The 12,894-nt window shown below is 33.8% G+C and overlaps 2 protein-coding genes across 3 annotated transcripts; one reads left to right on the forward strand and one right to left on the reverse strand.

The window, feature by feature from the left end:
* Positions 1–2,479: 2,479 nt before the first annotated feature.
* APP-BP1 (Nedd8-activating enzyme E1 regulatory subunit APP-BP1) lies at positions 2,480–4,413 on the reverse strand. The gene has a single exon (XM_088203336.1). The coding sequence runs from the start codon at positions 4,353–4,355 to the stop codon at positions 2,766–2,768; it is 1,590 nt and encodes a 529-aa protein (XP_088059462.1). The 5' UTR covers positions 4,356–4,413; the 3' UTR covers positions 2,480–2,765.
* Positions 4,414–5,734: 1,321 nt separating this feature from the next.
* Positions 5,735–11,372, forward strand: LOC148225998 (transmembrane protein 185A). 2 transcript variants are annotated; one of them, XM_088204128.1, is made up of 7 exons: positions 5,735–5,868; positions 6,193–6,369; positions 8,068–8,275; positions 8,355–8,484; positions 8,576–8,706; positions 8,782–8,905; positions 8,989–11,372. In XM_088204128.1, exons 1-7 carry the CDS (start codon positions 5,831–5,833, stop codon positions 9,276–9,278), a joined length of 1,098 nt encoding a protein of 365 aa, XP_088060254.1. In that variant the 5' UTR covers positions 5,735–5,830; the 3' UTR covers positions 9,279–11,372. The 2 variants fall into 2 exon arrangements, with proteins under 2 accessions (XP_088060254.1, XP_088060255.1); XM_088204129.1 differs by lacking the exon at positions 5,735–5,868 and adding an exon at positions 5,917–6,115.
* Positions 11,373–12,894: the final 1,522 nt, after the last annotated feature.

Below are 12,894 nucleotides of genomic sequence, written 5' to 3' on the forward strand. Positions count from 1 at the left end.
GCAAACGGTGGCTAGAAAATAAAAGACTTTCTTGGATCTGAAACATAGCTATATATAGTGCACAACCAGTAAAATGGAATACCCGATTGTCTTATGTTAACGTTTCTCAAGTTAGTATTTACCAAACATATTATCACACAGCGCAAATTTCAGTATGTCTTGTCAATATACTGACATTTCAAATAAATTTAATGCCAATTCCAAGAATGTAGTGGTTCAGCTTTTTTTTTATATAAAGACAATATTAGCTTAAACGCTATTATTTAAATATTTGCCTTAGCGCGTATATTTTATAACTATTCTGACTTGTAATAAAGCGTTTAATGAAGTCGTTAAGCTTCCACTTCACTCTCCGAAAGTAGGCGACAGTTGGCCAAGGACGGGAAATATAATGTGAAAATTCGGGCTTACTTCGGTCGAGCTCGGTTGTCCCCGCGCTAAAATCTCTCGCAAGTTCTCCGAGGTCACCGCGAACGGGAGGTAAAATGGGGGTAATTTGGGTCGAGGCGGCCGACTTCGTCGCCTCCGAAAATTCCCTCGCTTTCCGAAAGTCATACCCGAAAACGCTTCGAGCGCGAGCGGCGAGATACTTTCCCTTTCGCTCTCTCGCGTGACGAGAGAGAGAGATAGAGATGGTTTATCGCAAACTGAGATAGAACGATTCAATTTTAATATAGGCGTCTTCACGATCGCGCCACTGTTTGGTATTTTTGCCCGATCTGGACGGCCAAAATTATTTCTCCACTTTAGTTGATTCCATAAGTGCTCTTAGTCAAATATATAATATTATAAGTGCTAAAAAATACAATTATTTAAAGTATTTCTTTAATTGTAGGCCCGAGGAATAGGAATTCCGTGTTGAACGGTCGTGCGAATTTCGCCGCGTAGCGTAAAAAAAAAATTGTATATCTCACAAATTTGCTGTTTTTTATTAAGAAAAAGTATTTGACTAGCATTTTACCATACTCGGTATCGTTTTTTTAAATATGTATATATTTAGTCATTCCAAACAAATTTTTATTTTATTTCATTAGTACGCGATCCACAATTTGACGTTTACTGATTTTACCACGGTAACCATATTATTAAAAAATTACAATCATTACAAAACTGTATTTTAAATTTGACGTTAACATTTCTTTAATTGTAGGCCCGAGGAAGAGGAATTCCGTGTTTAACGGCCGTGCGTAGCGTAATAAAAAAATTTAGCCGCGTAGCGTAAAAAAAAAAAATTGTATATGTCGCAAATTTGCTGTTTTATATTAAGAAAAAGTATTTGACTAGCATTTTATCATACCCGGTATCGTTTTTTTTTAAATATGTGTATATTTGGTGATTCTGAACAAATTTTTAGGTCGTAACTTTCGCGACTAAGCCCCGTCCCATTTTTAAGAATAATACATTTTTAAGGTATGCAATGTGTTAAAAACCGCAAAAATCCGCAGTCAATTTTGCATGTATCATAAAGAGAAAGACCTAAGCTATATATTGTATATAAAATCTCAATTCAGCAAATTGACTTTCCATACTTTTCCTTAAAAAATAATAGAAATTATTCATTAGTTGCACACTTGAACGTTTCCTGTTTATTATTTATTAGTGACAGTGAAGCCTCGATTCAACATAAAATGTCTTATTTACTAACATTGATCTATTCCGGTGCATTGCAATCATCCACCATCTCCTTTTTCTCCATTTGGCTTTAATTTTTTTTGTGTTTAAAACACGCACGTAGTTATAATACGCGAGGTTGAGAAGCGTGCACGCGTATGAAATTCCCGGCTGTGCGAACGTTATTCGAAAAACTGCGACCTTGACCGACTTCGGTCGAACTTCCACTAGGACAACTTTCGGAGAGTGAAGTGCGGGTATTAGATCAATATAATTGATTTGTAATTTATTTTGAAAAATATCAAAATCACCTATTACTACATCTCTGTAGTTACCTCTTTCAGCCAGTCTTGTACCTCACGGTACCCACCCTGGCAATTCAATATTATGAAGTTTAACCAATACTATAGTTTTTAATCTGTGTGCACAGCAAATCGGTGCAGGACGGAAATGTGATTGTTTGCATAGGTGGTGTGTGGTATGGATACTGTTTACTCAAAAATACTTGCATATTAGCAAATCATATTTTTGATAATTTAATAAAAACACAAAAACCTAACGAAATATAATTTTTATGTATTTGAAAGGATCGTGTCAAAATAAATTATTCATATTGCAGTTCCATTTAGGCAAACACGACTTTAAAATTGTTTAAATAACAATAAGACTTTAAATTAGATAGTCTGAATGAGTTAATAAAATGTAGAATATAATATAGATTTTTTGATTAGTCGTCATGTAAAATAAAATGTTGGTTGAGACTGGCTACAGAACTTATGTAAAAAATCAAAAGGGCAATTTTTCAGAAAAAAAATTTTTACTGAGTGATGTTTTTGGAATATTTCTATCTAAAAAAAATGCAATAACATTTATCAATTATTCTATATTTAATAACCTCGAATATATTATCTCGAAGTACATACATAGACAGAACATACAGACAGTTATAGTTTCCAATATATGATAGTTTAAGAGATATCGAGTAAATGGGCCAGCGTGACCTTTGAGATCTTGTTCACATTCATAATGTTTATTATTCTGTTTTATCGAATCTTGGTTGTTTACTCCACTTACATTCGTTTGGACTGACAAGCGTACCATACAATTGCACGTTAATACAGTCGCTTAATTTAAAATAAATAAAACGTTGACGTTTAAAATGTGAAGGTTGTAGAGTTTCCCGTCATGGCTTCGTGAACGAAGAAATTGTCGACCGGAATGTATTGTTTAGTGATTAGCTTGATGACTTCTTGGGCGACGCAGCCGCCCATAAAGGCGGAGACCGCATGCAGTTCGGCGCCTCCGTATCTGCACATCTCATGCACGTAGTCCTCTTCGGCTAGAGGCGGGCAGGACCATTCGCTCAGCAACTTGGCCACGCAAGCTTTCAGCTTGGGTATGTCCGTCTCCGGATCCCACTCGCCGGGCGCTCTGCACTGTTCGGAGCGGAACTTCTCGCTCGCTCTCAGCATTACGTAGTGCAGCATCATCGGATCGGGCTCTTCCAGTTGTCTGGCGATGTAAGCCGAGACGGATCCGGAATGCGAGTATTCGTCGGCGATGCGCGATCCTCTCGTTACATGTAAAGAGAAAGAGTTCTTACAGATTAATTTGACGTCGGCTTCGCTCACGTTTTCGGCGCCGAGCTCGGCAACCAAGCGTCTGGTTATTTTATAGACGGCTTCGGCGTCCGTCGCCGCTTTGCTTCTGTATATATTTTGCAACGCGACGTAATGACGAGTGGAAGCAGTCATGTCCGGTAGAGTTCCTCTGAGCGGTAGAGCGCCATTTCCTTGTTCCTCGACGAAGGTTTTGATGGCGTTGCACATTATCCAGAAGGGCGAACTCTGCCTGTTGAGGAAGACGCAAGAGTCGTCTTGCAGTATTTTTTTAATGGGTTCGGGCATCGTAATGGGATTGAGGGAGCAGTTGATCGCCCTGGCGGCTTCTCGAAAGTTCTCCTCGTCGAGCGGGACGCCGTTTTCGTCTTTTCGCTTCCACGAATCGATTATGTTGCATATTTCTTCCCTATGTTTGCAGTTGGTGGGTTCTTGTCCCGGATTGGAGTTGAACCAGACGCGTAGCGCTTTGAGCGTGATGATCGGCCAAGGGATATGAGCGTGATCGTCCGAGGAATCGGGACTGAGATCGAACGTGTTGGCGAAATTGGACATGGTCGCGAAGGGCTCCTTCAAACGAAGGTCGCCGGGTTGGTTATCGGGATGCGTCTCGATCACGACGTGCTCTTTCACTTGTATGCGCAGCGAGGAGACGAAACCGACGGAGCGGCATAACACGAGAGGGACTCTGGCTTCCCAGAGGTTTTGGGAGAGCTCGACGATGGCCCTCTCGGACAGGCCGCAAGCGATCACGACCGAAAACGTGCGAAAGAAATCCGGCCTATCGCGCAGCAAGTGTTCGGGCGCTTCCGGGACTGCGTGTCCGCGGACGGCCGGATTCAACTCCAACAGCAGGCGCACAGTCTCGGCGGCTCGGCTTTGCCCTGCGCTGTTCTCCTCCAAGAAGAAGTCTGCGCCCACGTCTTCGGGGCGAACGTCGGATCCGTCTACGATGGTTATCGATCCGATTCCGGGCAAAACCAACGCCTTCAACGCCTCGGAGCCCAGCGCCGAAGCTCCGGCGAGGCACACGTGTGCGCCCTCGAGCGCCTTCTGGCCGCTGCTGCCCCACAGACGCAGCTGGCGGTCGTATTGCACATTTGCGGCGTTCTCCCGAGCTGACATTTTCGCCTCGGCCCGGCTGCTCGCGGCGGGGTTGCCACGCGATAAAAAAAACCAGCTGTCAAAACTACCAATTTATCTTTTTAATATTTTATAAACTATATTATGGTAAATTAACATTATAACAAATATAAATATATTTTATAAATATTTACCATTTATTCTAAAAATCATTTTATACTGCGGAGGTCAATCTATATATGTAGGTACGTATAGATTTTATTATGCTAACACTGATGTACCGGCGGCACATTCCGTTGCTGGACAACTGCGGCGGTGTATCGTCCACCATTTACTTTCATATTCCAATATTCTAAAATGTAAACTTTTTAATAAAATACTATTGCAGCGGTTTAATCTGTGTCTAATTGCCACCCGTCACCACCCATCTGCTAAAATACTATGTAAATAATTTCATATAAGTTTGTCCTCAAAATTCTACACGTTTCATACATTATTAATTAACATATATATTACAACAATACCATAGTAATGCATTGACATCGGGGTAAATGCCAAGAGCACTCACCTCCGTTCTGGAAGTATATCCTATTGCTAATGACCGGTATTTTAATAAAAAACAATTATATGCAAATATTATTGTATGGATTCTAAGATAATAGAAAGAAAACAGTTGTTTAATTTCAAAGAAAATTAATTATGTGTAAGAATATTTGAGTGTGAGTGGACCTTGCGAGCCCGCCAAAATATTCATAAAGTAATAAAATGTCAGGATTGCAAGGCATTTACAATTTTTTAATTTATTATTGTCGTATGTTATATGTTTATAGATGTATGTTTTATTTTAAGTAATTTAGCTTTAATTTTTATAGATATGTTTTATATAATTTATTTTTTTTAAATGTAAAAAATATGTTTTACTGCAAACATTTGAGAAGCCGCGCGTGCTTGATGTCATCGGGTCTGAATAGAAAATGCGTTTGTGTGCGTTCATAAGCAATGACAAAAAGGCATAGCGTGGTCTCGTTCTACGCTCGATTATAAATATTTTGGTTTCTCGACCGTTAATAAGTTGAAAACTGAAGTTGTATCACCCTTTATTATGAATTTGTGGAGGCCCTTTTATTTATGTATTTTTATAGGTTTTATTATTGTCAAAACTTGGCGGCTCTCTGATAACACTGATGTGACAATGGCCGGTGTTGCCTCATACACTGTTCACCGGACATTTATTATAACAACATGTACACCATATACTTCTCAATTAAGTAGTACTGCAGCGGCTCAATCTATATATCATTGTCACCCGTCACTACCGGTTATATTTATTTTTCATTCTAGTGTATATTTTACTAATATTTCCAATAAAGCTAAGCGTACAATATTTTTTGTTTTCATCGTTTAATTAACTATTTTACCATTTTAAATACAGATTATATTTATTGTAATTTTTAAGGCACTGGCTGGAAAGTGGCAAAACACATGGCGAATTAAAAAGGTGCATAAACGTCAAAAGCATGAATTTACAAACATTATTTCAAGACTTTAACCCAAGGTAAACATGCAGAGATATGTCATTTGACGATGTTCGCTTTCGATGCGCGACTATATTTCGCAATCGAAATCGAATTGACGTCATATTTTGTCGTCGACGGTGCTTTACGTAGATAAGTGTCACAGAGTAGCAGAGAACGCGACGTTGATGTTTTTCTTTGTATTATCTCGTCCTGAGTTTCGATTGTTGCCTTTGTTCTACTAGAATCCCATTTGGAATCGTTCGAGGCCGACAATACGATAACATTGTTATGTCATTTACGACATCTCTGCGTTTTGTAAAAGTGTATTTATAAATGTTACTGATGAGCGTTTATGATTCCAGCAAATTTGTCGTGCACACATGTCTTTTGATATTTACGGCCCTGTTAGCGTTAAGGCTCGACAATATCATTAGTTGGTCGTACTGGGCCGTTTTCACACCGATATGGGTATGGAAGCTGCTGGTTATAATGGGCGCGATCGTCGGCACATACGTCTGGTGGAGATATCCACACTTCAGGTATATTTTATTTACTAATACACAAATTTTTAATTTACTTACTAAACAATTATTTCGTTAAAAAAAGTATTTAACACTTTCATTCACTGGAAAAACTTCGAGATAATTTTATTGAAACAATACTCATGACCTTGCACACTGAATAAATAGCATTGTACGCTTTTTTTGTCATTATCGAATGGTCCCCCACAAAGGCCATTTAGTGAAGCTAAACAATAACATTATTAGTCATAAATTAGCTTCACTCAAGGACCAGTACTATAGAGCGTTTATTTCATAAGATACCATGATTTTAAGAAAATAATAAGCGTTTTACATATGTATCTAACTGATTTTTATAGAAAATAATACTAATAAATTACGTAACAAAGCATATTTTATATTAATTTTATTAAAAAATAAAGAGAGCCTCTGAATTGGTATAAAAAAATTCACAGAAGCTAAAGAATATATAGAAAATACAATATGTAAAATAAATTAACAAGATTTAATAATAGAAACGTGTTTAATTACATTTTAAATCATACTAATATAAAGAAATAAAACGTTGAGAATCACTCATTTTTTTCTGTATAGTATTAAAAATGACGATGGTTTATAAATAAAAATTAGAATAAAAACAGATATTCAATGAGTTCAGTATTTTTTTAAAGCAAATTTATTTGCTTTCATTAGTTAAAATCAAAAGTCTTTCAATTTTTGTTTTACTCAGTATTCTGTCCATCACATTAGAAGATCTTTCTATCGACGAACGGCGAGAAGGATTTCACAGAAATTTCGTGTATTTATTCCATCTAGGACAATCCGCAAAATTAAAAATGTAGCGGGTTTCCTCAATAGAATTAAGAAACACCTTCGTGTATAAGTCTTTTTTTATTTTCTGTTTATGTTTATATTATGTATATTAGCTAAATAAATAAATCAGCTAGCAGAAAGTCCAAATGTATTTTTTTTCATCTGCTTTGCATTAAGTATCGGAAAGTTTCCACAAAACTTTCTCACTTCAGTGTCATGTGAATACATTTAAGGTCTCAAATAGCATGACGATTAATTTGTCATTGAACATTTTTTCGATTACACTTTCACAGTATTCTTTCATCCCTTTGAATATTTTCTTTGCCTCATTATCGCACTTCAGATCGGAGCTACGCCATTATTTCGCAACATATTTGGGCAACTCCCATTGTTCGCTTTACAAGATAGAGTTAGGTTAACACCAGAGTTTTTGAGTTAAGCCCCAATTTAGTAAAGATAAATGAGGATATTTATATCAGAAAGAAAAGAATTTCAGATTCCTATTTTAGCGTTCACCTCATCAAGATAGAAATAACTTTTAAATGTTTCCAAGTGTTTGCAAATATCTCTTTTCAAATATACTAACAGAAAATTTTTGTATTTCAATTCCATCTCGGTCAAACACATAGATAACTTTGCTACATTTTGAGGTAGGCCTTGTTTTTTTGAGATGTTGCTCTGTAACAATTTTTATCTATCCACTCTTACCTTTTCTCTGATGTTGTATTCCTTTTTTGATTGTGTCTCGTCAACGTATCCATTTCTGGTTTACCGGGAAGCATTCTAGTGTATTGTTACTATTAGAGCTGACTTGTTTATTTGTAATATCAGTGGTGAAATAATAATGTCTCTTTTGTATTTTCAATCATCATATTTATATTGATAATTTTATTTATATTTCAGGCTCGAAGGCGAAGCTTACGTCCATTACAAGGCCATGTTGATTAGTCTAGCGCTTCATTTCATATTGTTGATGTTTGAACTTCTGGTGTGCGACAAATTAAATTCTGGCCGACACTTATGGATATTAGTATTTATACCGTTGATTTTTATTAGCATAGTTTCAATTGCAATATGTATTTGGGCACTAAAACATGACAGGAGCTTAGAGGTAATTTTTGATGATTCTTGTTATTATCAATAAATTTTTATGATAAAAGTATATAACTTAATATAAACATCTTTTACAGTTGGAGTTATTCTGTGCTGTAAATATTCTTCAATTTATATTTCTCGCTCTTAAATTGGACGGCTTTATCTCGTGGACTTGGGAAGTTGTATTCGTCCCGTTTTGGATATTGATGTGTTTGAGCTTAGTTGGTAAATATTTAAATTTAACTTATAATAATAAGTTACAACTAGCTAGATTTTCTGCGTATGACTTAATTGTATATTCATCTTTCTGTTTTAGGTGTATTATATAGTATAATATTTGCTGGAATTTTATTGCGTAATCCCGGAGTAAATGTGCATCAGCGAAAAACTAGTTTTAACACTGCGTTAGCTTATACGTTCACAGTTGTGCCGATTCTTGTCTTTCAGGTAATATCAGTACAATTTTCTATTTTTTCTATTTTAAAAAGCTTTAGTTATGAACGTGCATTATTAAAATTGCAGGTACTATTAGCGAATAAATTGGACGGTGGCTTACATTTATCATACTTGGTTGTTGTCAGTCCACTTTTCGTCAGCTATGCTACACTTATCTTAATGTCATTTGGTGCTAAAGGCGGAAACAGATGTAATTATAGATATAACACATACTCAAGTAGTAAATATGAATAGTTCTAATGTTTAATTATAAAATGAATTTATTCGGTATAGGGTGGTTCGGTATGCGAAAAGATTTCTGCCAGTTTTTGCTGTCTGTTTTTCCGTTGCTTCAAGAGTACGCAAACATTGCTTATCACAGCGAGCCTAATCAGCAGAGTACAAACGGTGCCAATGCAAATACGGTGGAGAATCAGCAAAACGCCGTCGGTGCCGATCGGGTCAGAAGCTCCCGTCATACGAGATCGAAAGATAAACACTGTAAAAAGTCGGTAAAAAATCAAAAGAAGAACGAACTTCTCAAACCTGTGGTGCCAATTATTAGCATAGATATACCAGATTGAAAGAGTATAAGTAAACAGTTGTACATCTACTTTATGTCTGTAAATACAAATATATAAAGATATACATATATATACATGTACTATGTCATTTTGATTGTTGCATACCTTTGTATGAAATGAGCTGCTGAACGAATAGTCTTACACTTTTGTTTGAATGGTTTGTTCTTTATGTATGTGAGAGTTTATTTTATAAAAGGAGGTTGTAAAACTATGTACTGGATAGGCCAAAAATTATATTTTATTATTTTAAAGTGCCTATGCAAAATTTTATGAACTGGAATGTTCAATTTCTCGATTTATGTGTATAATTACACTCTGACTTTAAGATACCTGCGACTTTTGCTTAGACAAAATATACAATAATTATTTATAATTACATTTTTATGATTGATTATGTAATATGATCGGTAGTGCATTTTAAATTCATTCGCCGCTGAGTTTTTGCTATGAAAATTGCTCAATATTTTTTTTACAAAATGGTAATTTTTTTGTAGTGCTCTATAGATTTTTGTTATCAGGGCATAAATTTATTCATAAAAAAGCTATATATGTACATAGTAAAATAGAGTAACAAAAACCTAAACATGCTAACAAAATTTTGTTGAAAAAACTACTTTTTGTAGCGAAATATGTATACTTATAATCTAGAAATAAATTAAATATTTGATATGTAACCTAATATATCGCAATTGATCAAAAAATGTAATTAAAAATGCTTTTTGAACGATATATAAAAATCAAGTCATTACAGAGAAATACTTGATGAAATCATTAGAAAAAAGAGTAAATTGTTGTACATTCATCTTTTTTAATATTATTTTTTATATTATTGTAAAATTATTTCAGTAAGGTTTATATTTAAAAAATACTTTAAAAGGTAATATTTTCTTAAAGATGTATGTCTTTTACATCCTTCTATTTTTTTTATGATATGTATAAATTTAATTCACTTTGAAAATTGTTTAATGTGAAACTGTGGGACTGAAAATTACATTTAAGGCCTAATTTTATTCAAGAATATGTATATAAAGAATATATTTAACGTCAGATTTATTTTAGTTAAATATTTATCATTTCAATGAATACCTGACTATTATTCTAATAAATATACCCACGGTTTAATAGCGATGTATATATTTATACTTACATTATTGAGCAATTTTCAATGCGTGCCTATATAAATTCTTTTTAAGTAAACCTAAGTTACTATTATTATAATATTTCTAACGATCATGACATATTTAGTTATTTTTTTATTTATCATACATTGCGGTCCTCGATTTATCTATAGATTTCTTATCGCATCATCAAAACCTACACATCAATCTAATTTTAATTGCACTCGTTACAAACAATTCACATATCCATTAGATTATAAGCGGTCGGTATACCAACGAGTATTTCACTCTATCGATTGACAATAAATTAAAAGAAGTCTATATATGTGTGTTAAAAATAATATCTTACTCTTATGCACGCCTATTAATATTTTTTCAATTCATCTTATCGACTGATAAATGCATATATAAGGAACTATTTTATTTTAATGAGATTAATGTACATAAGTTCATTATGTTATCTACAAAACATGTGCTAATCGGTTATCATTTGAATTTCAAAATACGTCACGGCTTGTGCGTATTAAATCAAACTCATATAATTATAGCATAAATAAAATGCCATATTGCATAATATAGGATAATTTATATTTATATATGATATACATATATTTTTTAATCAGCGACTGAAATTTATTTGTTTAAGCTTGGATCTAATACTGAATATAATTTTGTGTGAATGTTTTTTGTTATTTTTTAACACTTCTATATACTTATCCAATAGCTGAATTATATGCGTTTCTTTTGTCATTTTTATTCTTTACCAAACGTTGAGCATAAGTTTGTGTATGTATATATTAAGTTTCAATAAGTGTATAGTCTTTATTTTCATGATTTGACTAGATATATTATAATTAATTGTTATAGACTGTTTTATATTAATTGAAGTTACAGAGAATTGTTTGCCCTTTTCAAATATTATTACGAGGTGTTCACAATAATTTTGTTGACAAAATAAAACTGTTTATAAACTCAATTTGTGTTTCTTTTGATATTTTCCTATTATGTACTTACAAGTTGACATTTTTGTCACGACTTATATAGAACTGTGAATCAATACTAACAGTTCCTTAGATACGAGGTGTTATTTTTCACCACATTCAAAGAAACGAACCTTTCGTGTCCTTGACCACTCCAATGATTGATCGTATTCAACTAGTCCATGTCTATTCAAAAGGGTCAAGGTATTTAAAAACATGATTTGACTTTTGTCGAAACGATATTTTATTTATTAATTTTACTATTGTACTATTTATTTCGAAAAAGTGTATTAAAAAAAAAATTTAGGAGGAATGGACAAAAGGCGTTAATGAAGATGATATGGATATTGATTTAATATTTTTTTTTTTGCTCGAGTGCTAAACTTATCGATGTATAACGATTATGATAGACATAACGCTTTAAAAATCAACTGATTAATAATTTTTCGCTTCATTCATATATAAATCCAATTTGTAGTGATATATATTGCTGATGTTTTACGTATCTTCTTTACCATCCTCACACCAATATTTTTTTGTCACAAACCAATATTTTTCATTGCAAGCTTTGGGATATTCCGTTGTATGATTTTTTTATCTGTACCCCAGATTTAAAAACAGCTTTGTGAAGTAACAGTTTATTTTATCTAGGTATGGATATGTCTTCCATTTAAATTTCACACCAATGTTCATACCTAGATAGGTATATATAGTTATTAGACAGTTTCCTATACTAATAGTGAATATTGTAAAAATTTGGTCTCATTATCTCTAATTCTCCATATTTTCAACTAGTTTTGGATCATACTTAGACTCTTAGACTGAAGGATCGTCATGTGATGTAAGTAAATGTATTAAATACAGTATAGGCTCTTTGGCGAGTGGCAACCACACACATATTGAGCCACTGCACACATGTATATAAAATATGTATTTGTTAACTTTCTGAAAACAGTGTATAGCACACTCACCGAATGTTTTATGTTTGCTGGACCGTTAATTGGTAGATTTAGAGCTCTATTAATATCATCAATGTGAATTACATTCAGGGACGTCATTTCGGGTTTTTCTAGGGGAGGGGGGGGGTCAATAGTTAGCCAGTCAGTGGTAATTTTTTTTAAATATTTCATTAAAATTCATAGTATTTCATTAAATGACATGTATTTTTCTAGTAAAAATCAAAAGCAAATTCCCCTACACAAAAATGGCGTACCTGCTTAGAATTCACGTCAAAAACAATAAAATCGTGAGTTAGTTTTAGAAACGATCCTTATTGGCAAACTGTGAAAATAGTTTTAAATATGTTTTAAAATGTTGTGTTTAAATTATCTTTAAAATTTCAAAATAACTGTTCTACTACATATTGCCATATGGAACGCCAATGGTATATTGCAACACACCCAAGAAATATTTTTTGGAATAACACATAATGGACATCTCCAAGACACGGAAGTGCAGCAATAATAATTAAAAACAATATTCAATATTACGAAAAAGAATACATTCAGGTGACTAGTA

This window comes from Plectrocnemia conspersa, unplaced genomic scaffold (genome assembly GCF_051122295.1).
Source record: "Plectrocnemia conspersa isolate PC_06_02 unplaced genomic scaffold, ASM5112229v1 ptg000014l, whole genome shotgun sequence".
NCBI classification, from domain to species: Eukaryota; Metazoa; Arthropoda; class Insecta; order Trichoptera; family Polycentropodidae; genus Plectrocnemia; species Plectrocnemia conspersa.